Source organism: Pinus tabuliformis, chromosome X (assembly GCF_031772625.1).
Source record: "Pinus tabuliformis cultivar Carrire ecotype Pingquan chromosome X, CPIR1, whole genome shotgun sequence".
NCBI lineage: Eukaryota > Viridiplantae > Streptophyta > Pinopsida > Pinales > Pinaceae > Pinus > Pinus tabuliformis.
In genome coordinates, this window is record NC_142308.1 from 1,236,595,290 (window position 1) to 1,236,620,518 (window position 25,229).

The 25,229-nt window shown below is 40.4% G+C and overlaps 1 protein-coding gene across 1 annotated transcript; it reads left to right on the forward strand.

The window, feature by feature from the left end:
- The first annotated feature begins 7,879 nt into the window (after positions 1-7,879).
- Positions 7,880-8,458, forward strand: LOC149144421 (syntaxin-52-like). The gene has a single exon (XM_089452147.1). It carries the CDS (start codon positions 7,880-7,882, stop codon positions 8,456-8,458), a length of 579 nt encoding a protein of 192 aa, XP_089308273.1.
- Positions 8,459-25,229: the final 16,771 nt, after the last annotated feature.

Consider the following 25,229-nt stretch of genomic DNA (forward strand, 5'->3'; position numbering starts at 1 on the left):
AGTGTTTGAGATGAGTGCGCCCCTTGGAAACCTGTGATAGCACGCAGTTAATAAGGGAATACACGAGCGAAGATGCATCACAACATGGAAGGAAAGTTAGCAAACAATCCAAAGTGATGGTTAAACCAACAACACATTTCAAAAATATTCATACATTCATACACGGATAGCTATACATGCATGCGTAAGAAAACCAATACATATATCATTTAGAGTAAACAAGATAGCATAGAATACAATACAACATATGCATGAAATGTGCTAGCTCTTGTTATATTAAGAATTGTAAGTTTGAATCATACAATACATCTATGTCCAACCACTAGTTCTGATAGCGGAACGTTAATTCCATAACTGCCTTCTCCTCGAAAGAGATGTACTAGCTCTGCGCGGTGGAGAAGCTAAGGCTTGTTACAATACTGTCCAAGCTCTCTCTAAGATAGTCCTATCGGAAGCTTGGCCAAACAAAAGCCTTTATAATGAGTTATGAGATTCTATTTATATCAAAAGGTGGGGTGACCCTTGACATTCCACTTTGTGACAGTTCATCTATCCTCATGACTCTTCATCTAATCTATGACTGTTACATCCAACTATCAACACTTGAACTTCCACTTGACAAGACGTTACATTACAATGCACATGTGCCCATGTGAGACAAAATGGCTTGAGCAAGCCATGCAAAACATCACTGACATTATGTCCATTGTGGTGAGACCAACTCTTTGACATGCGTGTGATGCTGAAGGTGGTGAGTTGATGCCAAGCTTGGTCATTCGTGATGGTGTGCATACGCTCCATGGTGATGTCTTGCTTAAGCGAACTCTTGCCTCCGTTGCATCCGGGTGCATTGGTGTGGCTCCTCCATCCATCTCATCTACTAACATGTGCATGGTCTTATTTGGTGCAATTGAATCGAAAAAAAATTGATGCATAGTGTCTATGTTGATCTTCCAGTGTGTGCTGGTGGTCATGTGCATCAACTGTCAACTACATGTTCAGCTCCAGTTGGAGTTGCTCCTTGTCTTTGCCTCAATGAGTGTGTTGAATGGGTGGGATCACATGTGTGTGCACGTTGATCATGCATGTTGCTGAATTAACTTGCATGTGATCAACAACACTTCTCACCATGTCTGCTTCGTGCCAGCTACTGGGATGGATCTTTAACTTGTACGGGTGTAGATTCATCCATGAGTGCATGTTGCACCCCATGTTGTTCCTATTCCTGCTGCAACTCATTCGCTTGTTTGTGCAGCGCATGTTCTCCCTTGAGTTACTGCTTCAGCACATCCAACTCCTTCTTTGTTCCATTCTCTATCTTCGCGCGACCTTCATGTCGTGTCGTCGCCTCATAGCTTGAGTCTCCAAGGTTGTTTTCACCACAAGTGGATCTACTTGAGCATGCAACTTTTTTCCACCTCTGTGTTGTCAACAAAATTCCTCTTGCATTCGTTGAATCCAGTATGATGCCTTTAGCTGTTGTTCATGATGATGCTCGTTGTGATGTTACTGTTGTCATATCTTGATGCCCTTGTCTACGAACACCTTAATGTCTTCATGGGTAGGCAAGTCCATAGACACTTGATCAGTTGCATCCCCAAGTGTGCTCTGAATGGTGTCTTCGACTCTACTCTCTTGGAAACCATTGTACCTATACTGCTGAGAGGCAGATGAACACTTGTGATACCTAGTGACATGGAAACACTTATGGAAAGCAATCCATAAGTCGAAAACCAAAATGAACTTGAGAATTGACTTGCAACATACCTATGTGACTGATCATGAAGGTTGTGAAATTTCCGCCGGGAGGTCGGGAGACTGACTGCCAAGATTGAACAAGGCACAGTCTAGTCTAGGCAGCTGGGAGGCTAACTGATTGTTGGAACTATGCAATGCACAGTCCAATCTGGTTGCTGACTGCTGGAAATGTGTAATGCGCAATCTCAACTGACAATGGTTGCAGGATCAGTGACTCCATTGCGCAAAAGTTTTGGGCCAGCAGTCACTGTCCCTCAAAATTGCGCAATGCAAGACTGGAGGACATTCACTGGGTAGAAATGTGAATTTCATAAGAGGAAGACAGAGCCTTCCCTCTTAGGATTGCACAATGTTGTCTTGGTGAGGAAAAGTCCGAGCCAAGGCTGCCTAGACTCGCCGATAAGCAATTGAAAGTTTATGTGAATGTGAATGCATGGCGACACTGAGTGTAAGCATAAGTGAATGATCATGCATGCAAAGAGTGAATGAAAAATTCAGAAAATGGAACCACATGCATGTGGGTGAGGCGAGTCACTGAATCGATCACCGTTCATGAAAAACAGTTTCATGCATGATCTGTTATGGATCTTAAACCCTCTAAAAATGTAAGTCTTCATATTAAACTATCAAAAAACAGAGATCACAGAGGAAAACACTAAGGAATGGTGAAAAACAGAGTGAAGCAAAGCGTAAAGTCTCGTTGCATAGGAGTCGTCGGATCGGACAGATCAACGGCCCAGATTTAATCGGGATATCACATTGGGAGAGGCCAGCGGAGTATATCGGAGGTGGCCCTAAGGGAAATGTGACTACGATTGGTGACTTAACGTGGACTGTTGATCGAGCACGCAAATCAATGACGAAGATTACAGATATCGCATCGTAGATTCCTAAAGGGAGGACTTAACACAGGCGGAAGGCTTTTAGCAGACCCAAAGGAGTTATGAATTTAACAGTGAAGGATTTGAGTTCCGTGGCAAACGGTAATTCGGTCAAGCTACAGGCAGTAAGTGGTATTGGAAGGGCTTCACCTAATTCCATACACTGGCCAACACATAGCATAGCGCAAGAGAGAGAAAACCACTCATTTCGGGTGGGTTTTTCCCGTGCAAGTGGGCCGCCCGAAATGGCCATCAGCCGTTGGATTAGCAATCACGGATCAAACAGTGAAGAAGGCACGAGCTGGTTGGATGATTGGGTTGGATTTGAACCATCGGATTGAACGTGGATCAACGGTGTGGAATACAAAGGGATTGTGACCCATAGCTAATGCGACTTGCGATTGTGATCAAGGTGGACCGAAGAGGATTATAGGGCGGACTATATATTTTTTGAAGTCCGATTTTGGAGTTTCGGTTGGATTTTCCACTGTTTCAGTGTATTTCCATGTATACCCTGTGTAAATGGAAAAATGCGTTCTTAAGGATTTTCACCTGCGCCCGGTCCTTTCGTTTGTAAATAGGTGGCCTCAATGCCTCAAGCATTTTTGCAATGATTATTTAAACGCTCAGTAAGGAGATGAAGGGACAATGGCAGGAGCCAGAGAGCCCAAAAAGGGGATTGAACCGATAGCGTCGATAGGCTTAAAAGTTATTCAATGGCAGCACAAAGAGGAGGAAGTCAAAGACAGAGGGGAGTGTTGGGACTCAGAAATGTCATATTTTCATCCACCTTTTTCTTCACTATTCCTTACATTTCATTATCCCATTAACCTTTTATCATATCATTTTCATACATACATTTGGGTTTCACCTTCTTATTTTCCATTTTATTCATTTTTGTATTACAAGTGAATTTATGATTAATTATTTTTTTTTCTCGATAAAGACTAAATCTATTAAGTAAAATATAGTACAATAAGGAGAAGCAAGAGACCGGCAGACCGGAAATGATGGATCCATCAACCTCGGTCCCGGAGGAAAGATTCAATTTCAGAGCTACATCAAATAATTTGAGAGCAAAGACTGACTAACAGACTTTTACCCCAGAGGGTCAGAAACTACAACACAGTGTTTTTTCCCTTTCTTTTTGTTGACTTTTGTCCAGCCATCATGGGGAGAATGAGCTAGAACAACTTGAAGACTGGAATTCTCTATCTTCGGGAACTCCTTTTCTGATTCAAAGGAGGAAGTCTCATGGGCGCGTTTCTGGGAGCTTGTTGTGACATGGGTGTGCTCCATAGTATCCGTGGGCAGAACCATCGGCTGAGGCGCTTGGTCTGGTTCTGAATTGCTTTCCTCATCCTCCATACTTGGGGAGCTAGAGCTTCCAGCTGGCGGCGGTGGACAGGGAGCCCAACGCTTGGGTTTGGATTTTGCGAATATGCCCTTTTTCGTTCTTGCTGTCAGCGATGGGCAGGAGTTCTGCAGGTGCCCTGTTAGGTGGCAGTGGCGGCATCAGAAGGCAGTGTTTTCGTAATCTAGAAAATGGGTCCAAACAGAGTCATTGATCTTGAGATTGATTTGCTCTGGCAATCCCTTGCTTAAATCTAGCTCCACACATACTCTAGCATATGTATAGAGACCTTGCTGTTCCCTCTTGTAATCTCCCATTAAAAAGCAACCCAAGGTGTTGCCTATTTGCCTGTATACTTCTGTGCGCCACAGGTGTATTGGGAGATTTGGAAGTCTGATCCATACAGGGGCTTTAGTGATGACTGCAGAAGCTGGGTCAAAGTTTGGGAACCATGGAGTTAAGAAGAGGCCAGCTGAACCCATGAACCAAGGGCCTTCTTCTAAGGCGGTTTCGTAGTGCTCGGGGTTATCGAACAACACTATAAAATATCCCTTTGCACAGAAATAAACCTTGCAGCGGTCAGTCCAGTTGTCATTGATCCAGTCATAAAGATCCTTTGAGCGTGGCCAGAGCCCATTGAATCTGCAGATGATGGCCCTTTCAGCAAATTTTTGGGTGTCGTCTGCAAGGTCAGAGTAGGAGATCTCAACAGAGGGAACCTCCTCCAATTTGTCAACCAAAAAAGGCTTTGGTTTGGGAGGTTCTAGGGTTGCGGGTATCTCAGAGCGGACTGCAGCTTTGTAGGAGTATGGAGGATCAGAAGAGGATTGCCCTGCAGCTCCACCTCTCAAGCGAAAGGAAAACACTAAAGAACTGTTGCTTTTTATGCTGTAAAAAGAGAGAGGAAGAGGATCTTCGAGCTGTTTACCTTGGAAAATAAGTCTCTGTAGGGCTGAGGGGATCCCAAGTCTATGCTCCAGATTTGCTTTGAGGTTCTGCACCAGATCTGTAGGGTTTACCCATTGCAGAATGGTCTTGCCAAAGATCTGTGCTATTTGAACCTGAAAGGGGGCAGAGGAATTTTCAAAATATTTCTGGAGCAGCACGGGGCCAGAATCTGTTGAATCTTCCATCTCTTTACACATAGGAGGCAGCAGGAGAGAAGAGATCTTCTGCCTGAGGTATCTTTTGCTCCAGCTCGGATCTGCTGCAAAGGGAAGGGCGGCCAACCTGTGGAGAGACCCCTGATCAATGGAGGGGTCAGAGCTGCCATGGCTATGCTCTCCTAAGCTCAACGCATGGACATTCGCCTTTTCCTTCGGCTCAACCTCCGCATGGCGCTTCAACTCGGGTTCCCGTCTCTAATATCTCCTGAGTCGAGCCCTCCTTTCAGCATCAGGTCCACGCAGAGGCCAAGCGGCCGCCGAGGACAGGGATGCGACAGCGGCTGCATCTTCGCAGTTGGATTTCGGCTCCGCAACTCTGCTCAAGGTCTGATTCGTCTCCGGCCTTCTTATCTGGAATGGATCTGCCCCTTCAACAGCCGTGAGCCGAGGCCAAACGGAGGCCGAGGGTGCTGCGGCGGCGGCGGCTGTAGGGTTCATCTTTCGCAGCTCCGGCTTCAAGCTTCAGGTGAAAATCCCAATTTATGATTAATTATTAGAAAATATACATATTTTTTATATATATCTCAAGAATATGTGAGTTTTGTGATGTGTAGGAAATCTGTGAAGAATCAATTCCAAGAGACTTATCCATATCTCTTCCACCATATTAAGGAGAAAAGCATGGAGGATTTGGTTGGCATATCTTATCCAATTCCTAAGGAGAAAATCATGGAGGATTTGGTTGGCATATCTTATCCAAGATACGTGAGAGATTTATGGAGGATTCAAAGGGATCATATTTTGTAATAATGGGAAAGTAGTTAAAAATGCTTGAGAGATTTGTGGGATCATATCTTGTAATAATGGGAAATCAGTTGAGAGTGCTTGAGCGAATATTGGATATGTAATTATGAGAAGGTTATCTTCCTCATGTATATAAGAGAGTGCTCTCTCTTCATTTGGATATGAATGAATAATGGAAAAGGAATTCTTAGTTTTTCATTTTTGTGCTTTCATGATTTGTAACTTGATTCTTGTAATATAATTTGACATAGTTTTATTGTTGTGAGCTCACATATGTTGTTTGTCATTCAATTCTTCACATGTTGTATTGCTTTTCCTTTATGCAATTTCCTGCCTTCATAGTTAATGTTTCAATGCCTTCTTAGATTAATTTGATTTCAGTGATTTAGATTAGAGTAGATTAGTTCAACTTCAATCCTGCATATATAGTGCATGTGTCTCGTAAGTCTACGGACCTCGGATTAACAAATTAAATAGTTGGGCAAGTACTACAACATAATTAAACGAACATAGTTTCACCCAACATTTTGGCGCCGTTGCCCGGGAGGCACGATGGATTGAAGTTTAGTTTGATTTTTCATGCAAGTGTGTTTAGACATGTTCCTAACTCCGAGGTGTTAAGGTGGTAAGACTTGGGGAACAGCCTACGCATCGCATTCGAGATACCGTAATGGGCTCGACCTCTTATGGATCAGGGCATGTAGGGTGTGTTTACATTTATGCAAGTGTGAATTTCAATTTCTGCAGGTGTGTTTGATTTTCGCAGCTGTAAAGAGTGTTTGATGAATTCATGGTTCAAGGTTGTAATTGAAGCATTCGATTACTCAATTAATGAGCAGTCCTTGTAAGAGGGTTTAATTGAGTATTGAATTCAAGATTATTTCTGTGGTCCTTTTGTTTTTAATTCAATTTTTAGTGTGCTGATTTTTTTGTTTTTGTTTTTAGAATCTCTTTCCACATGGTTTTATAATGAGTTTCAGCTTGGAACTACTCACTCAGATCCTTGCAGAAGTCAGAATCTCTTCTTCCCTGGAAAAAGAGATCTTGACAAGAATTGACAATTCAACTACTCCCCAAGAAATAAACGAAGATTCAACATATGAAGAATCCTGCATATCTGATGGTGAACAATCATTTGAACAGGAGATCGAGGAAGAAGAATAGCAGATCGAGGTAGAAGAAGAGGAGTTACAACATGATCTAAGTGAGAGAAACTGTGCTTATCAAAGCTTTATCGAACAATGGTTCCAGGTAAGTACTAGATTAGATTCATCTTTTTATTTTTTTGATTTGCAGTTACAGCAGCTAGACTCATTCACTCTTGAATATTTTCATTTTTCATTTGACAAATTGCTACTAAATCTATTGTTGTTATTGCTACGTGAATGGCTTCATTGGAAGTTTAATTACACGTAACTAATTTTTTCCTAATTAGTATAGAGTAGGTAGGCTTTCATTTTTAGTTTTTTCTTTCATTTTCAGTTTTTCTTAGAATAAGTATGCTCTCCTCCGCGCTTAGTGCGATCGCGAGGATCAGAAAATAGGGATGATTTAGACTAATTTCAAGAATAAATAAATGTTTTGCAATATGCTTGATCAAAACATCTTTCAATATGCAAATCATTGTGTCCATTTGTTAAAAATATATATATATATATATATATATATATATATATATATATATATATATATATATATATATATATATATATATCTATATATATATATATCTAAATCTAGAGAAAATTTAGTTTCTTTCTAAATTTTAGTTTTTCATTAAATTAAAAATAAATAATAAAATAATAAAATAATAATAATAATAAAAATGAAAATTTTCGATTCATGCAAGCATTCTGCAAAATAAACATCTGAACTGGAGGAAAACGTTTTTGTGGATCTGTCTGAGTAAACCAAATCTAATGTAGTGGGATTGAGTCGGCTGCTTCCTTCCATTACATGTTTGGAGGAGGAGGGAGATGGTGTCTCAACAGATAATTGTATTTGATGCATGGATCCACGAAGTGGAGGAGGCGATGCGGTTAGCAGAGGACATTGAATCACGTATTAGGGAGCAAGGTTCTTTTCAGGCAGTTGGAGGGGATCCCAACTCTATCCTGATAGGAGCCCGGTGTAAGCTCATGCTCTTGGCTACCAAGCTCGACCGCTTGGAATCTCTTCTTCAGAATTCGCCTGCCAAGCCCGTCCTGAGTGAGAGGGATTTACATACCCACAAAGATATGATACTTGACATGCAACAACGGACAAAGCAAATGGCAATCAGCGTATCCACCTCACAGAGCCTTCAAAATACAGATGTACAAGATGTAAATGCTAATTTACTGGTGGTAGATAAAGAGAAACCTACTAATCTTGATAATCATGGCATCAGTTATTTGGAAGGTCAAGTTGTGAAAGACAAGGAGCTTTTATCTTCCAAAGTAATTGAAAATAAGAGCAAGCATATGGTGACAGCTGTTGAGGAGAAAATCAACTTGGATATTCCACTTCTGGATGATGTAGATAAAGCGGATGATTCTCTTCACGCAGTCATCTAAACAGGGCCTCGAAAACAATGATTCCCTCTTAGACCGTTAGAAATTTAGGCAAACGATTTCTGGGTTATGTAATTTATTCCGTTTTGGAAAAAACCCATGTCTTCGTTTGTCTAGATTTGTCCTGGTGTGATCACAAACTTCTTTTCAAAACTGACTTTTTAAGGGGTTGCATTCTGAAGATGTTGGCATCCACTATGAGGCGGCGGGAGTAATTGGGTTTGCACTCTCATAATTCACTCTTGTTTGCTACATTTTTCTAATTTTGTAATGGCTAGACCCTCATTGAAGATGACTGTTCAGCATTCTTCTCTTTATAAGCCTTTTTCTTATTTTTGAAAAGCTTTTTTCTCACAGTTGTTGCTGTGTCAGGTTCACAGATGTGATCCATTTTCAATGAAGAAGAAAAACGCTCAATTGCATGTTTCACTTTGTCAGCTGTTGATTCTATAATAACATCCCGGAAGTTCAATTCATGATCACCATCAATTATGAGACAGCAACACTGGTTCTTTTTGTTCGCCAAAATGATCCTGGTGGAGAAGATATTTGGGTTGTCGCAGCGGGTCTTCAAAAGGGCCATACATGTATGAATCTGATGTCAAATACTCTACCAATGCTCTCAGAAACGGCCTGCGCTGACTTCTCTGGGGGAGCTTGCTAATTCTGTTATGCTTCATTGGAAAATACGTTCTCCTTGCTCTGAAAATTCTAGTTTTATGTGTATATCTAAAATAGTTTTGTTTTTAATAAAAAAGATAAATAAATAAAAAATAAAAAATAAAAAAATCGATAACTTTTATTTTTTTAATTTGTTATTTATTAATAATAATAAAAAAATAAAAAAATAAAAAATAAAAAATAAAAAAATTGCCCTCATTCATTCATAATACTTGTTCCCTAATAAATAAAAAAGCCTTTTCAAATGTTTTCAATCAATTTTCCTGCAAACCAATAAAAACATTTTGAAAAAGTATTACACAATCAATGAGTACATTGAATGGGGACATGCAATATTTCTAGTTGGGGGAAAATAAAAGTATGTTGGAATTTATCATTTATTTTTGTGGGCAAGAATTAGGATGTATATACTAACAAGTGAAATGAGATTGGTGTTATGTATAGGTTAACGAGAAGCTTATGCAGGAAGCTCAACATTACGATGCAACACCCTTTTTCATCCACAATTAGTGTAACTTTAAAAAATAATTAAAAAATGGACATTTCATAAATTCTTGAAAATAAGCTAATTTTTTTTTGAGTCACTTCATACAGGAATGATCGATGGAGATGGCACACAAAGGTGACAATTTTTATGCAAGAATGGTGCTAAGCGTTGAAGACAATCTAATGCAAAAATGATTTTTCGAAATCAAAATGAAACATGCATCATTGGATGCTTGAAGGAACTAATTCTTCACTACACATATCATGACATTTTCCACTACACAAAAATCTTTTTGCGTCATGATTACTTCCCTTTTTCCTTCCAAACGCATAGACCATCCTTGTGTTGCAACCCATCTTCCATTTCCTTATCTTTCACGACTTCATGCACGCCTATTTTTCTGAATTGCATACATCCCTTTATTCTTTTCAGTTTATTTTTGCCTTCTAGTTTGCCTTCTGAATAAAACTCATTCCCTTTCCATGATTACATTGCCTTGATTTCCTGGCCATGCTAGTCCACACTACTTGTCCGTGAGTTCTTTCCATCTATAGTCCTACCACATCTTTTTGTACAAACTCGCGTTGACTGATGTGGGATTCCTTAAGGCCCACCTCTCAACAACTCTTGCTCCATCGACATCAGCACCTTATGTGGGAAATAGACTAGAGTTCCTTTGAGTACCTAGAGGCTTGCATGCCTTAATGGCAAGTTCTCTCGCTGACGATCATGGAATACATCAATGTCCCTTGATCTTCAGATCTTGCAAGTGGCTCAGCCTCGACACATCCATTCGCACTTTCCAAGATGTACTCTGGTACCTTGGCACTCATTGACATCAATGGTGAGTTGCCTCGCATTGGTTAACGGCATACATCAATGGCCGGTAATCCAATGATTTCTATTCATGCTCGACATCGACACATTCATCCGCATGTTTAGAATTGTACCATTGGGTTTGTAGCGGGTGAAGACTATACATTGTTGGGTCCCTATAATACTAGTGATTACTCCATTACTATTGTAGTTATACCCCTTATTAATATTTTTGTGCCCCTATTGCCCCCATATTGTTATTACTATGCCCCATAGAATCCCTCTATTGTATTTTTTGTGGCTTTATATTATTATTGTTAGGTCGGCTGGATTATATTGTGACTCCTTAGACTCCTATATATAGAAAGGAGGTTTTGTCATTTGAATCATCCAAGAATTATTCATTTATGTAATGTAAAGGAGGTTGCCCCCTCAAAGAGGCTGAATTCTAAGGCGTTGATCTATCTTTTCTATCTTTTCTTGAGCTGGTTTCATAACATTTGGTTTTAGAGCTTTGGATTCTAGGGTTTCGCTGCTCCAAACAAGTCATCGTGGCATTTTCGCTATAAATTTTTTTCTGTGACGTTCCATAAGTCGCAAAAAAACCCATTTGAGAAGAAATCGCGTTGAACCTTGTATCTGAATTTCAGAGCTTTTTTGCGCAATATTTGCGGAGATATGATTTGAGGAAGTTGGTTGTTATAGACATTTTTGTGCCTTACAGCCTCGAGCACGAAATGTCCATAATCTAAGGGATCCAAAGTCCCTAAACATGTTGTTCCTACCCCTAGAGGAACAAGGCAAACCAACCACAGCAATTCACAGAAGTTCTCCACCTGAAAACACTAAAAAACAAGCCAATTCTGGATCATGTCAACTGCTCCACTGAGCATCTGCGCTGAATGTCAACTGCTCCACTGTCTACCTGCGTTGAATGTCAACTCCAACAAAGGCTACCTGCGCTGAGCGTAATTGGACAAGTGGTAGGCTCATTCCTCAATGTGTCAATGCCCAGGAAGCTTCCAAAATGACACTTGCATCAAGGAATTCGACTGGTGATGAGTAAGAGGTTCCAAATCTCCAAGTGGAAGCAAGAACCTCCAAGTGGACTCAAGAACTGACAGAGGGAGAGGACACTAGTCAGATCTCAAGCTGACTCGTCCTCTCTCCAAACATCTATATATGGATCTCATCTCCATGAGATCTAAAAGGCTGGAATTTTGTTATTGCAAAGAATTGTTGTTGGTTTGTGGCTTGAAACATTGGGTGCTTAATGCTTTAAAGGGAGCTGAAGAAGGAATTCCATTCTGCTGGGAAGGAGATGCTGGATTGGAGCCCTATGGGTTGTATCTCTTCCTGAACCTTGTTATCAATCAATAAAGCTATCTTGATTCTTTCCTATATGCTGGTGTATTTTGTATGATTGCATTAGTGTATTTGATTTACTTCTAATCCTGAATCATTTATGAATATGTATATTTGTCTTTGTATTGTGTTCTTCTCTTGTCGCAAGTAGCTGTTCTCTTGTCACAGGTAGCTGTTCTCTTGTGATCTCGTGGAAATCAAGTAGCTGTTCTCCTAAGCAAGCGAGGAGACAAGTAGCTGTGGACACACAAAGAGAAGAGGATTTAGATCGAGGGACAACCGGAAGACAACGGTAAGTCTGCCGATCTCCCCTCTTTCACATTTCATAAAGGAAGAAATCATAATAGCTGTATTCGTTTGTTGCTAAGGCGCTGTCACACCTTAGGTGGATAGGATCGTCCTGCATAGGCATTTTTCCCCACAAAAAATTGGCGACTCCGCTGGGGAAGAACTTGTTTATTCATTTCATTTGTGTTTCCGTCATTTGTTTACTTCATAGACTTGACAACAACTATCGAACTGCATCTTTCCCGGATGCAAAGTAGAAAGTTGCTGCTTTGATCCAGTTGCTGGACTTGTCTATGATCTAAACTAGATCCACAAATGATTTGATGATCCTTGTGATAGTCTTTTAGTACCCTCTCAAAGCATCCCTCTGTTTATACCTTGCTTGTGTTTCTGATTTGGCCTGAAACAGTTGATTTTTGAGCATTTTGTGACCCAGAAACCAAGGGAAACGAGAGCTTCTCTTTCAGCGCAGGCACTATGAAGGCAGTCTGCATTTCAACGCAGGTCCCGTGAAGGCTACCTGCGCTGAATGTCAACTCCACAATGTTAGACTTGCGCTGATCCAGTGTGGCTTTGTGCAGTTGGGGTTCTTTGCTGTCTATTGCCCTGTTTTGATCTCTGTTTTTTGTACCCTTTAACCAGCATAGGTACCAGTCTGATAACTCCTTTTCTTTGCTTAGATTCCGCCTCTTTTTGTACAAAAAGACTGTGAATGTTTTTATGTGTTTGTGGCGTCATTTACAGTTTTCCTTTGCATGAGTAAAGTAGTCATCCTGAAGCCTTTGATTCAGATCTGATTTATAGTGATCTTAGAAGAGAGTTCATTGGTTGTTTTTCAGATTCATTATAGATTTACTTTTGCTTATTGGTTTGAATTTGTCTCTTTCAAAGTGTCAAAACAAGTCTTTATTTCGAAAATCGCAAAGTGATTGTAATCTCTTCTACCCTTGTTGATTTCGAAGAAAGTGAACTTGTTTGTATTGATCATTTTAAAAGCAAATTCAAAGTTGTGCAAAAATCTTTCTTTGTAGGCATTTATACTAAGAAAGTGAAAAACAAACACCTGCATTGTGCATTTTGCATTCGATAGTTTGCATGTTGGATTTAGGGAAAGTGCATTAGAGTGTGCTGATTGCTCTTTGAGAAAAGATAGTGTTATTCTTTTCCCTTAGTAGCTAGGATTTTCAAAGTTGAAAGATTGTAAAGCTTGCTTATCATCTTAGACTGCATTTAGGAAGTTGTATCATACATCTCGTGGTGAACCTTGAAAGACAAACTTTAAAAAGATCAACCTAAAATAAACTGAATGAACCTAACAACGCTTTGTAACATAACGCACAACATAGAGGTCTAGGCTAGAGACGTGTTCCGGCGTCGTTAAGCCTAGTGACTGTCGATCTCGAAGAAGGTGGGTGATTCCTCCTGAGAGACGGTAGCGCTAGTACGGATCGTGCTCCCATGTACCGTCGCGTATATATTGGGAGACCCCTATAGGCATATATCTTTTATCCTTAGGAAGCCGTGTCGGCCGCCCTACTGATCGCAATGCAGTGAACACAGCATTCACGAAGATCGACCGCCCGTACCCTAAAAAGTATTCTGCGGTTTTGCGAAAAGTTTGGCACACCCTCTGCCTAGAACTCCAGAGCAGTTTCTTTTGGCCTTTTTCAGACTCTATAACAGAAAAATTTCATCCGAGCATTTGTCACTTCGGCCTCGTTAAAACATCGAAGGAGACTAGAGTCATCTTTAGCTTTTTCTCGACTCTTTAAAACTGAAAAAGCAAGTTGTGTCTAAAAGCATCGTTAACAATTTATTTTAAACGGAACAATCACCCTTTAATTCCTGCGTTGATCTTTAGGTTGAAGAGATGGAGCACACCAACCAAGGAATTCCTCTTGGTGGAAATCCTAGTCCCTTCTCCTCTTGGGGAGATGTTGGTACGCCCCACATGGCCACATTGTCGCTTCCAGGACTGACAATTGGCCTACCAGTTTGGCTCTTTTCAACCAATGTCGTTCAGAATACCACTATTCCTGAACAGTCGAGTCAACAGTTAGAGCAGACAAGAGTTGCCTCCCAGCCTTCAACTTCATCTTCCTCCCCTCCTTCCTCTTCGCTTGACGGAATTGGTCGAATTAAAAACCAGGTTCCTAAGGAGAAGAAGGAGAAGAAGAAGAAAGAGAAGAAGAAGAAGGAGCCTAAGGCGACTGGGGGCAAACAAGTGTCATCTAACAAAAATCCACACACCGCACTCGTAAGGCCTAAATCGCCATGCGTCATATGCAAGGGAGACCACTTCCATAGAGATTGTCCCTGTATCCCGCGGATACTAAGAGACTGGTCCCCCTGTTTGCACAATTCAGTAGCATCGACCTCTGATAGCCATGTCGACTGCTCACCGTCAACTAGTGGGAGTGAAGCTCCAGGACAGAGCGAGAGAGCTAAATTTCCCTGCAGATTGTGTGAAGGCGATCACGCCATCCACCGTTGTCCCTTCTTAGACGAGGCAAAAAGAGTTCTGGAAGATCGCCCGATTTTACGAGCGCATCTCCCTCCTGGATATCAAAGACTCCTGCCAAGTCCCTCACTAGTTGAGAATCCGGCTGAGCCACCTAGGTGGTCAGCCGAAGCACCTGTCATTGAAGAAGAACCGTCTGGATCCATGCCTGACGAAAGTCAAAAGGTTGATACGGCAGTTGACCCGGTTTTGCCTTCAGAGGCTCCATATTCGAATGACACCATCACAGAGGAGAATAAAGACGACACCGTCCAAATTCTCTTTATCAGCATTGACTCTGATGATCAAGGGGGCAATGCCACCATTCCTTATCGCAGGAAGGAAGTTCATCAGAGCGATATCCGACCGTCTATTCGGTCCCACCACCAAGCAACCTGGTTGTGTCCTTTGATTGGAACCAACTAGGCAGACCCCGGTTGCCAGCCAGTGTACCATTCAGAATTATTTGTCAAATATACAGAATGGTAATGGCTGGCACTATCATTGATGAGGGGGCATCTGTGAGTATCCTTTCCTCTATTGCTTGGAAAGCGATTGGTTCGCCAGCGCTTTTACCTGAGATGAGAAATCTATCAGGTTTTGATAAAGGAACCAGTCGACCTTTAGAGATCCTCCCCAATGTGCCTATAACATTGAAAGGGAAGACCGTTCAAATGAACGTGATGGTCGTTCAAGGACCCTTGGATTATAACCTACTCCTTGGACGAGACTATATATATTGCATGGGAGCTGTAGTCTCCTCACTCTTTAGAGTAATGTGTTTTCCGCATGAAGGAAGAATGGTCAAGCTCGTGGACCAACTTTCGTTTCCCGGATCACACATCGCAAATAGTCATGTACCATCCCTAAATGGTCTATACACGCAAGAAGTGTCTCAACCCACGGTCCGTCCTCCTGATGAGCGCGAGTAATCCGGGAGGATATGACTGGAACCCAGGGGGCATGCGTCCTGGTCTGCTTCGGCAGGAAAACTTTGGGTATAGGGTAGGTTTCCGCAGGAGAATATGACTAGTCCGTACCCCGTCCGTTATTTGGAAGAGGGGTTGTTCTGGAATAAGATTCTTTTGTCAAAGTTATGTGAGGAGGTGGGGGTCGTCACTCACCTCTGTCTATTTCGGTAGACATTGCCGAGGAAGTGTTTTGTTTGAAAGATTAACGAGACAATCTTTGGGTAACCTGAAAGAGGTAGACCTCTCCTGGTGAAACGAAAGTTTCGATGGCAGAAAAGTAGAGGTAACCTTGAAATCATACTTTATACCTTGGGGCATGCAAACCTTTTGGAGTGCAAGCAAGGGGTGACTATTTATTTTTAAATTTTTAGGTCCTCCCTTTAAACCTGTAGGTCTAACCCTTTAAACTCGTAGGATTAGCCGTTTCCGAACTTGCATAAAGAAAGGATGGGGAGCAAAGCTTAGTGAGATGAAGCTCCATAAAAAATAGAATCTTGATGAGACACTCTTATCAAATGACTGGGTAATCGAGCAGTTTTAGCATAAAGTTCATGCTCGTTAAAAAATAAACGCAAGATCCGAGCAGTTTTAACGCGGTCTTCATGCTCGTTAAAAAATAAATATAAGCAGTGAGCAGAGTTTCCTCCAGTGTTTAAGCTCATTTTTAACTAAAAAAATGAACCTATCCCAGTAAATAACCGCTGTGATCGTAAATTTATCAGCCATAAAAACCTTGGTCGTGTTTGCACCTGCCACCTCCACTTTTCATTTGGCTGATCGTTCACCCCCATATGATTGTTTACCCATTTTGAGGAACAACTGCGAAGAGTGATTTCACCTAGCCATCCTTGTGACACTGCCGTGATTGGAAAATTCCAACCTGTACCTGGAATCAGTTGCTATCCCTGTTTATCACTCGTTCCTCAAAAGACGAGTCTTCTTTAAGCTCTTTTCAATTGACTCGTAAAATATGAAAAGATTGTCGAGTTTTGGCCTTCCAGCTCGTTAAAGGACAGGAAGAGCCATCCCTCCTCTAGATTTTAATCTTTTTGGACCTAAGGGATTATTGCACAAAAAGGTCGAGTGCTTGTTTTATTCGGCTCGTTAAAATTATCGAAAACTCATCCCTTCTGTATTGTTTTATACTTTTTCGGACTTAAGGGATTAGATGACGAAAAAGGAATTTTGGAGTTAACTTTATGTACCTTTTCAGACTCTCTAAAAATGAAAAGGACCGAGTTATCCTTGTCGTTAGACTCGTTAAAATTATTAAATAGCGACAAACTTGTCTTTAGACGAGAACGAGTTTCACTATCGCTAAGCTCGTTAAAACATAGCGATGGGCTTGCCTGAAGGGCAGGTTATAGAACAACCATATGTTATCCTCCTCAAGCTTGACAAAAATAAAGAGGTACTGGTCAGCAATGACTCAGGAAAAATTGGGAAAAATCAAGAAAACTTTGATGGTAGCAGGTCTCTCTTGAACATGACACTTTTCCTCCGTATCACAATCGGGTTGGGTTGTTTCATTCACCGGACACATCACCATGGTCTCGCCATACCATCCATATTTGGGGTAATGCTACCGACCCATCGCATCAGTGTTGCCATATGTTCAAGAGAAGTCGTTCAGAAAGAGTCAACCGGGTCCCATCCACTGCCATACATTATCCTTCATCCATTCATGACCGCCACCCTGAATCATATGTCACAGATCATTTTCACCTCCATTAAAGTCATTAGCTCCGTTCCGTGTCACTGATGTGGGATTCATCAAGGCCCTCCTTTGACGGATCGCTTCTTGTCGACATCAGCTCATTATCCAAGAAGTCGATCTAGGAACAACCCCTTCAGTACTTTGAAGCTTGCATGCCTCAATGGCAAGTTTCTCACTTCCGGCGACAGGTATACATCAATGACCTTCGACCGGAAGATTTTGCGTGGTGTTCGACGCCAAGTCCTTTATTCACACCACGTGAATTGTACTGCAGTACCTTGAGGGTCATTATCATTATCGGTGATTCCTCTCGCGCATGTTAATGGTTTACATCATTGACCGGTAATCAAGCGATGTCTTTCCATGTTCGACTTCAACGCAATTCTCACATGGATCGACTTGTACTTAGAGTGAAGATCGAACGAGTTTGAAGACCCCGGATCTAGTTTCATCCATCCAGGCTGCGATATATATTCAGGAAAAATAAAGACATTTGACATGTACATCATTGCAGCAGATGATCATCCTACTCAAAGGATGATAATTTCGCCAAAATTATCAGTCTACCATCAGACGATCGTCTGTTCTATGTACAAAAATGAACTTATAAAGCTGAGCAAGGGAATGCCCGCCTCAGCTAGATCATGAAAGCAGTATGAACCATAATGTATTGTATTGTATTTTATTACAGGTCTCCTCCCAGCAGATGGATGAACTTCGGACCCTCCTGGATAAAGCATTTCACCCGATAAACAGCCTCATACTTTAGGGGGAAACTATTATAGACATTTTTGTGCCTTACAGCCTCGAGCACGAAATGTCCATAATCTAAGGGATCCAAAGTCCCTAAACATGTTGTTCCTACCCCTAGAGGAACAAGGCAAACCAACCACAACAATTCACAGAAGTTCTCCACCTGAAAACACTAAAAAACAAGCCAATTTTGGATCATGTCAACTGCTCCACTGAGCATCTGCGCTGAATGTCAACTGCTCCACTGTCTACCTGCGTTGAATGTCAACTCCAACAAAGGCTACCTGCGCTGAGCGTAATTGGACAAGTGGCAGGCTCATTCCTCAATGTGTCAATGCCCAGGAAGCTTCCAAAATGACACTTGCATCAAGGAATTCGACTGGTGATGAGTAAGAGGTTCCAAATCTCCAAGTGGAAGCAAGAACCTCCAAGTGGACTCAAGAACTGACAGAGGGAGAGGACACTAGTCAGATCTCAAGCTGACTCATCCTCTCTCCAAACATCTATATATGGATCTCACCTCCATGAGATCTAAAAGGCTGGAATTTTGTTATTGCAAGAATTGCTGTTGGTTTGTGGCTTGAAACATTGGGTGCTTAATGCTTTAAAGGGTGCTGAAGAAGGAATTCCATTCTGCTGGGAAGGAGATGCTGGATTGGAGCCCTATGGGTTGTATCTCTTCCTGAACCTTGTTATCAATCAATAAAGCTATCTTGATTCTTTCCTATATGCTGGTGTATTTTGTATGATTGCATTAGTGTATTTGATTTACTTCTAATCCTGAATCATTTATGAATATGTATATTTGCCTTTGTATTGTGTTCTTCTCTTGTCGCAAGTAGCTGTTCTCTTGTCACAGGTAGTTGTTCTCTTGTGATCTCGTGGAAATCAAGTAGCTGTTCTCTTAAGCAAGCAAGGAGACAAGTAGTTGTGGACACACAAAGAGAAGAGGATTTAGATCGAGGGACAACCGGAAGACAACAGTAAGTCTGCCGATCTCCCCTCTTTCACATTTCATAAAGGAAGAAATCATAATAGTTGTATTCGTTTGTTGCTAAGGCGCTGTCACACCTTAGGTGGATAGGATCATCCTGCATAGGCATTTTTCCCCACAACATTGGTCTTTTTGTAGACGCCTGAATTACATTCAAAACAGGTTACCGTGGGAAAATCGTCATAACTTTCTCTCTGGGGATCGGATTGAATTTTCATAAGAAGGTACAGAAAGAGGACAGAATGTAGTTTCTTGTATGAATTTTTCAGATCCAAAGGTCGAAACAGTGACTCGTGGCACGTCGTACAAGTTCGCTCTACTGAACTAGTCTATAAGCAAGACACTATGGGAGATTTCACATAACTCTTCCTTGGAGAATCGAATTTGGGTCAGACTTGTGGCATTGGAAAGAGGACACAGAGGGCTACTACACCTCACAAATTCAAAACTAGATGATTGGAAAGTACAGAGATACATCAGAGACAATATCGAGCTCCTACAAAGTGAAAAAGGTGTGTAGATTTTCTTAAATTTTTGCTTAAGCTTGGTTTTAAAATTTATTTTGAAGGAATTCAAAGGGCATAGTAGAGCATTATTATCGGTAACTAATGCCCCTAGGAAAGAAAATGCAAACACCTAGTAAGGAACCTGAAAGCTCTAGCATGACTCATGAAGAAGAGGAAGAAATGCAACATGATATATCAAAATTACAAGACCGAGTGCAACAACTGTCCCTTGCACAAAAAGGAACAGAATCTAAGATGGATGGTTTAAATAAAGATGTAGAAGCTAAGATGGATGGTTTAAAGAAAGGTGTAGAAGCTAATATGGACTATTTAAAGAAAGGCGTAGAAGCTAAGATGATTGACGTGGAAGCTAAGATGGATGATTTGAAGATAGATTTGAAGACAGACATGGACGAATTGAAGATAAATATGAATAAGTTGCTACAAGAAATAGTCCCTAAGGGTGAAAGGGTACTAAAGGAAACTCATGATGAGAACAAAAGAAATGTTAATCATGATTCCATAGACGCTAATTTTGGATCGAAGACTCACCATATTCCAAAAATTGATATGAGGAAGTTTGATGGCAAGGATCCTGCCACATGGATATTACAGATGGAGCAATTCTTCGATCTCAATAATGTGCAAAACACACAAAAGGTACGTATGGCAACTTTATATTTGGAACCAAATCAGTTTGTATGGTATCAATGGCTTTGCTCTCGTAAACCATTTATCATTTGAGCAATTTTTACAGAAGAATTGATAGCACATTATGAGGATACAAAAAGAAACACTTTTTTTAGCCAATTGATAAGTCTCAAACAAAAGGGTTCACTAATGGAGCACATTGAGGAGTTCCAAAAATTGAACATAAGGGTAAAAGATATTCTAGAGGAGCATAGGATTGATGTGTTCATAGGGTCTTTAAAGGATAATATCCAACATGATGTTCGCCTTTGGGAACCTGATTCATTAGAGAAGGCATTCAGGTTAGAAAGAAAAATGGAAAGCAAAATTATGGCAACCAGGAAGCATACCACTCACAACTATAAAGACGGAAGTGTTGTTGCCCCTAGTCTTCCACAACCTATAAGGTTGACACCACAACAATTGGAAGAAAAAAGAGCAAAAGAGCTTTGTTACAGTTGTGATAGCAAATACACTAAAGGTCATAAGTGTGTTGAGAAGAAATTATTCTACATAGATTGTGAAGAGGAAGAAGAAAAGGAGCAAGAAAGGTCAAAAGAAGAGGATATACTCCAGGAAAAAAGCCTAGATGAAGAACAAATAAATCCGACCATATCTTGTAATGCATTGGCGGGAATTACCACTCCTCAAACCATCAAGATAGAAGGACAAATCAAGAAGAAAAAGGTAATAGTGTTGATTGATTCAGGAAGCACCCACAATTTTATTCATTGTAAGGTAGCAAAAGGATTGAATTGCTTCCTATATCCAGCACCAGAGTGTCAAGTGATGATTGCAAATGGAGGAACAATAAATTTCTCTGGAAAGTGCCATAATATCAAGCTATCCATGGGAGAATATGTATTGACTAGCCCAGTGCTTTCCATTCCAATGGGAGGTGTTGATGTTGTACTAGGAGTCCAATGGCTACAATCCCTGGGTACAATAGCTTTTAATTTTCAAGAACTTTTCATCAAAGTTTCTACGGAAGGAAAGGAAGTTGAATTAAGGGGTATTGCAGGGAAACCAGGAAAGTTAATCAGCTCTAATAGTATGACAAAGCTTCTAAAAAAGGAGCAAAGAGGTGTAATTTCACAATTATGCTCGCTAGATGTTTCCACATCGGAATCATCTATTTCTCCAGATCTCCAAAAAGTCATGGACACTCATTCCAAGGTATTTGAGACTCCCAAAGGTCTCCCACCTATGCGTGATCATGATCATGCTATTCATCTGATTCCAGGAAGTGTTCCTCCAAACATCAGGCCGTATAGATATCCCTATGTCCAAAAGAGTGAAATTGAATGTATGGTTGCAGAAATGCTAGAAGCTGGTATAATTCAACCGAGTCAAAGTTCTTTCTCTGCTCCAGTAGTATTGGTGCACAAGAAGGATGGATCATGGCGTATGTGTCCGGATTATAGGGAGCTCAACAAGCTCACTATTAAAGATAAGTTCCCCATTCCTGTCATTGATGAATTACTGGTTGAATTGCATGGATCAATTTACTTCACCAAGTTGGATCTTCGTTCAGGATATCATCAAATCAGAATGAAGACTGAAAACATTCCGAAAACAGAATTTAGAACTCATGAGGGTCATTATTAATTTTTGGTCATGCCTTTTGGCCTTACCAATTCACCTTCAACATTTCAAGGTTTGATGAATTCAATTTTCAAACCATTCCTTAGAAAATTTGTGTTAGTATTTTTTGATGATATACTAATTTACAGCAAGTCTTGGAAGGATCATGTTGAACATGTTGACAAGGTGCTACAACTATTGAAGGAGAAACAATTATATGCAAAAAGATCCAAATGTTTCTTTGGAGTCCAGGAGGTGGAATATTTGGGTCATATTGTATCTCATGAAGGAGTTAAGGTAGACCCTAGCAAAATTAAATCCATTAAGGAATGGAAAATCCCCACATCCATAAATCATCTGCGGGGATTTCTCGAGTTGACAGGGTATTATCGCAAGTTTTTTAAGAATTATGGGAGAATAGCAGCACCTCTAACAACATTATTGAAGAAAGATGCATTTTCATGGACTCCGGAAGCAACAAAGGCCTTTGAACATCTTAAAGAGGCAATGTGCCAAGCACCGGTATTAGCTACATCGGACTTCACAAAAACCTTTATTGTGGAATGTGATGCTTCAGGAAATGGAATTGGTGCTGTTCTAATGCAAGATGAAAGACCCATTGCTTTTGAAAGTCGTCCAATCAAGGGAAAGTTTTTAAGCAAAGCTATTTATGAGAAGGAAATGTTGGCAATACTCCATGCACTTAAGAAATGGCGACCCTGCCTAATGGGTAGACACTTCAAGGTAAAAACGGATCATGATAGCCTTAAATACATTTTACAACAAAGATTATCCTCTGAAGAGAAACAAAAGTGGGTCACAAAGATGTTGGGTTATGACTTTGAAATCATCTACAAAAAAGGGAAGAAAAATGTGGTGGCAGATGCACTCTCAAGAAAGGATGAGGATGTGGAAGCATTGTTGTGCGCCATTTCTATTATCCAACCAGATTGGATAAACGAAGCAAGGGAGGAATGGAAGAATGACGAAGAAGTGTGGGGACTTATTCGAAAGTTACAACAAGATTCCAGTACGTCTGGTACATTTAGCTGGCAAAATGATTCATTATGGTACAAGGATCGCTTATACATCTGTAAGAATTCCCAGCTAAAACAAAAGATTCTTATGGAATTGCACACTTCTCCCTTAGGAGGGCACTCAGGATTTTTAAAAACTTACCACAGGGTTAAGAAGGAATTTTTTTGGGATGGCCTTAAATCAGATATTCAAAAGTTTGTGGCTGAATGTTTGGTTTTCCATCAAAATAAAGTTGAAACAATTAAGACACCGGGTCTATTACAACCTTTATCCATTCCAAGCCAACATTGGGAGGAGGTTTCAATGGGTTTTATCATAGGTTTACCCAAGTCTGAGGGAAAGAGTGTCATCATGGTGGTAGTTGACAAACTTACCAAGTATGCACACTTTTGTGCATTATCACATCCATTTAAAGCCAGTACAGTTTCTACTGCATTTATGGAAACAATTCAAAAGCTACATGGAAACCCAAAGATTATTGTAAGTGACAGAGATCCCATTTTCACTGGAAATTTTCAGACAAAATTATTTTCTTGTCTTGGTACTCAGTTAGCTCATAGCTCATCTTATCATCCTCAATCTGATGGGCAAACTGAGATAGTGAACAAATGTTTGGAAGGATATATTCGTTGCTTTGTATCTGATAAACAGACACAATGGGTCAAATGGTTGCCTCTGGCTGAATGGTGGTATAACACTTCCTTCCATATAGCAACAAAAATGACCCCATTTATGGCACTTTATGGGTATCAACCACCATCCATCACATCATATTTAAGAGAAAATTCTAAGGTTCAGGCAGTAGAACATCACATCGAACATCAACAACAAGTCCTCCAACTCTTAAAGGATAACCTCGTGTTGGCACAGAATAGAATGAAACAACAGGCAGATCAACATCGCAGTGAAAGAAGTTTTGATGTAGGTGATTGGGTATTCCTACGGCTACAACCATATAAGGAAATGTCCCCCAAGCAAGCTAAGAAGGATAATAAATTATCACCTAAGTATTATGGTCCATACAAGGTGTTGCAAAAGATTGGTACTATGGCATACAAATTGGAGCTTCCTGCAGCTTCTCGATTACACCCAGTTTTCCATGTTTCATGTTTAAAGAAGGTTATAGGCGACAAGCTCCCAGTTCAAACAATATTGCCAGAACTTGACGAGGAAGGAAAAATTATATTGGAACTGGAAGCAGTCACAGAAACAAGAACTTGACAGCTACGAAATCGTTTAGTTTCAGAGTATCTTATCAAGTGGAAGAACTTATCCATTGAAGATTCCACATGGGAGGATGAAAATTTTATGCAGAAGTATCCAGAACTACTCAAGCGTTGAGGACAACACTTTTTTGAAGGAGACAGGATTGTTGGGTCCCTATAATACTAGTGATTACCCCATTACTATTGTAGTTATACCCCTTATTAATATTGTTGTGCCCCTATTGCCCCCATATTGTTATTACTGTGCCCCATAGAATCCCTCTATTGTATTTTTCGTGGCTTTATATTATTATTGTTAGGTCAGCTGGATTATATTGTGACTCCTTAGACTCCTATATATAGAAAAGAGGTTTTGTCATTTGAATCATCCAAGAATTGTTCATTTATGTAATGTAAAGGAGGTTGCCCCCTCGAAGAGGCTGAATTCTAAGGCGTTGATCTATCTTTTCTATCTTTTCTTGAGTTGGTTTCATAACATACACTTTTTCACGTCTCCCTCAGCAGTTACAGCAACATGCATTCTGATCTATGAGAGTACCATAGTTCCACTTTCAGGATTTATCTTTTCCATGATTCAGCATCAGCAGTTCAGATTCCTTCATTTCCCGAGATCCAGTTACAACAAGATCAGTCACATTTTCCTGATCCAGCAGCAGCAGCAGTTACATTCCTATTGCATAATTCATCATTCTTGGGTAAGTAGAGGAATGTTGTTTTCTAATCTTTAATCATGTAATTCCTTATATGCTAACTTGAATATTTTGGAAAATTACCTCACCATGCTACATTTCCTTTCATGAGCCATGTCAAGTTGCATAAGCACATGCAACCAATTCAGTTGAGGGGGGATAACTATATTCACTACATATTCACTTCCATGATTCCATTTCTTCACCACTATCACTCCATTTACCATTCACCAACATTTATTTTCCAATGATACTTTGTTGCACTTTGCTTCATACGCAATATTGGCATGCTTCATTAATATTATAAAAGAGCTTTCTTATGCACATTATGATTTCCAGTGAGTGTTTACATTATTATTGAAGAAAAGAGAACATAAAATGAAATGAATGTTGTTAACACAAGAACCAACATTCTTTATATTCATGGTTGTCACACAAGAACCAACCATAAGAAAATGTAAATTGTTAC

Coding starts and splice junctions, on each gene's coding strand:
- LOC149144421 (XM_089452147.1), top strand. CDS start 7,880: ATGGTGTCTCAACAGATAATTGTATTTGATGCATGGATCCACGAAGTG.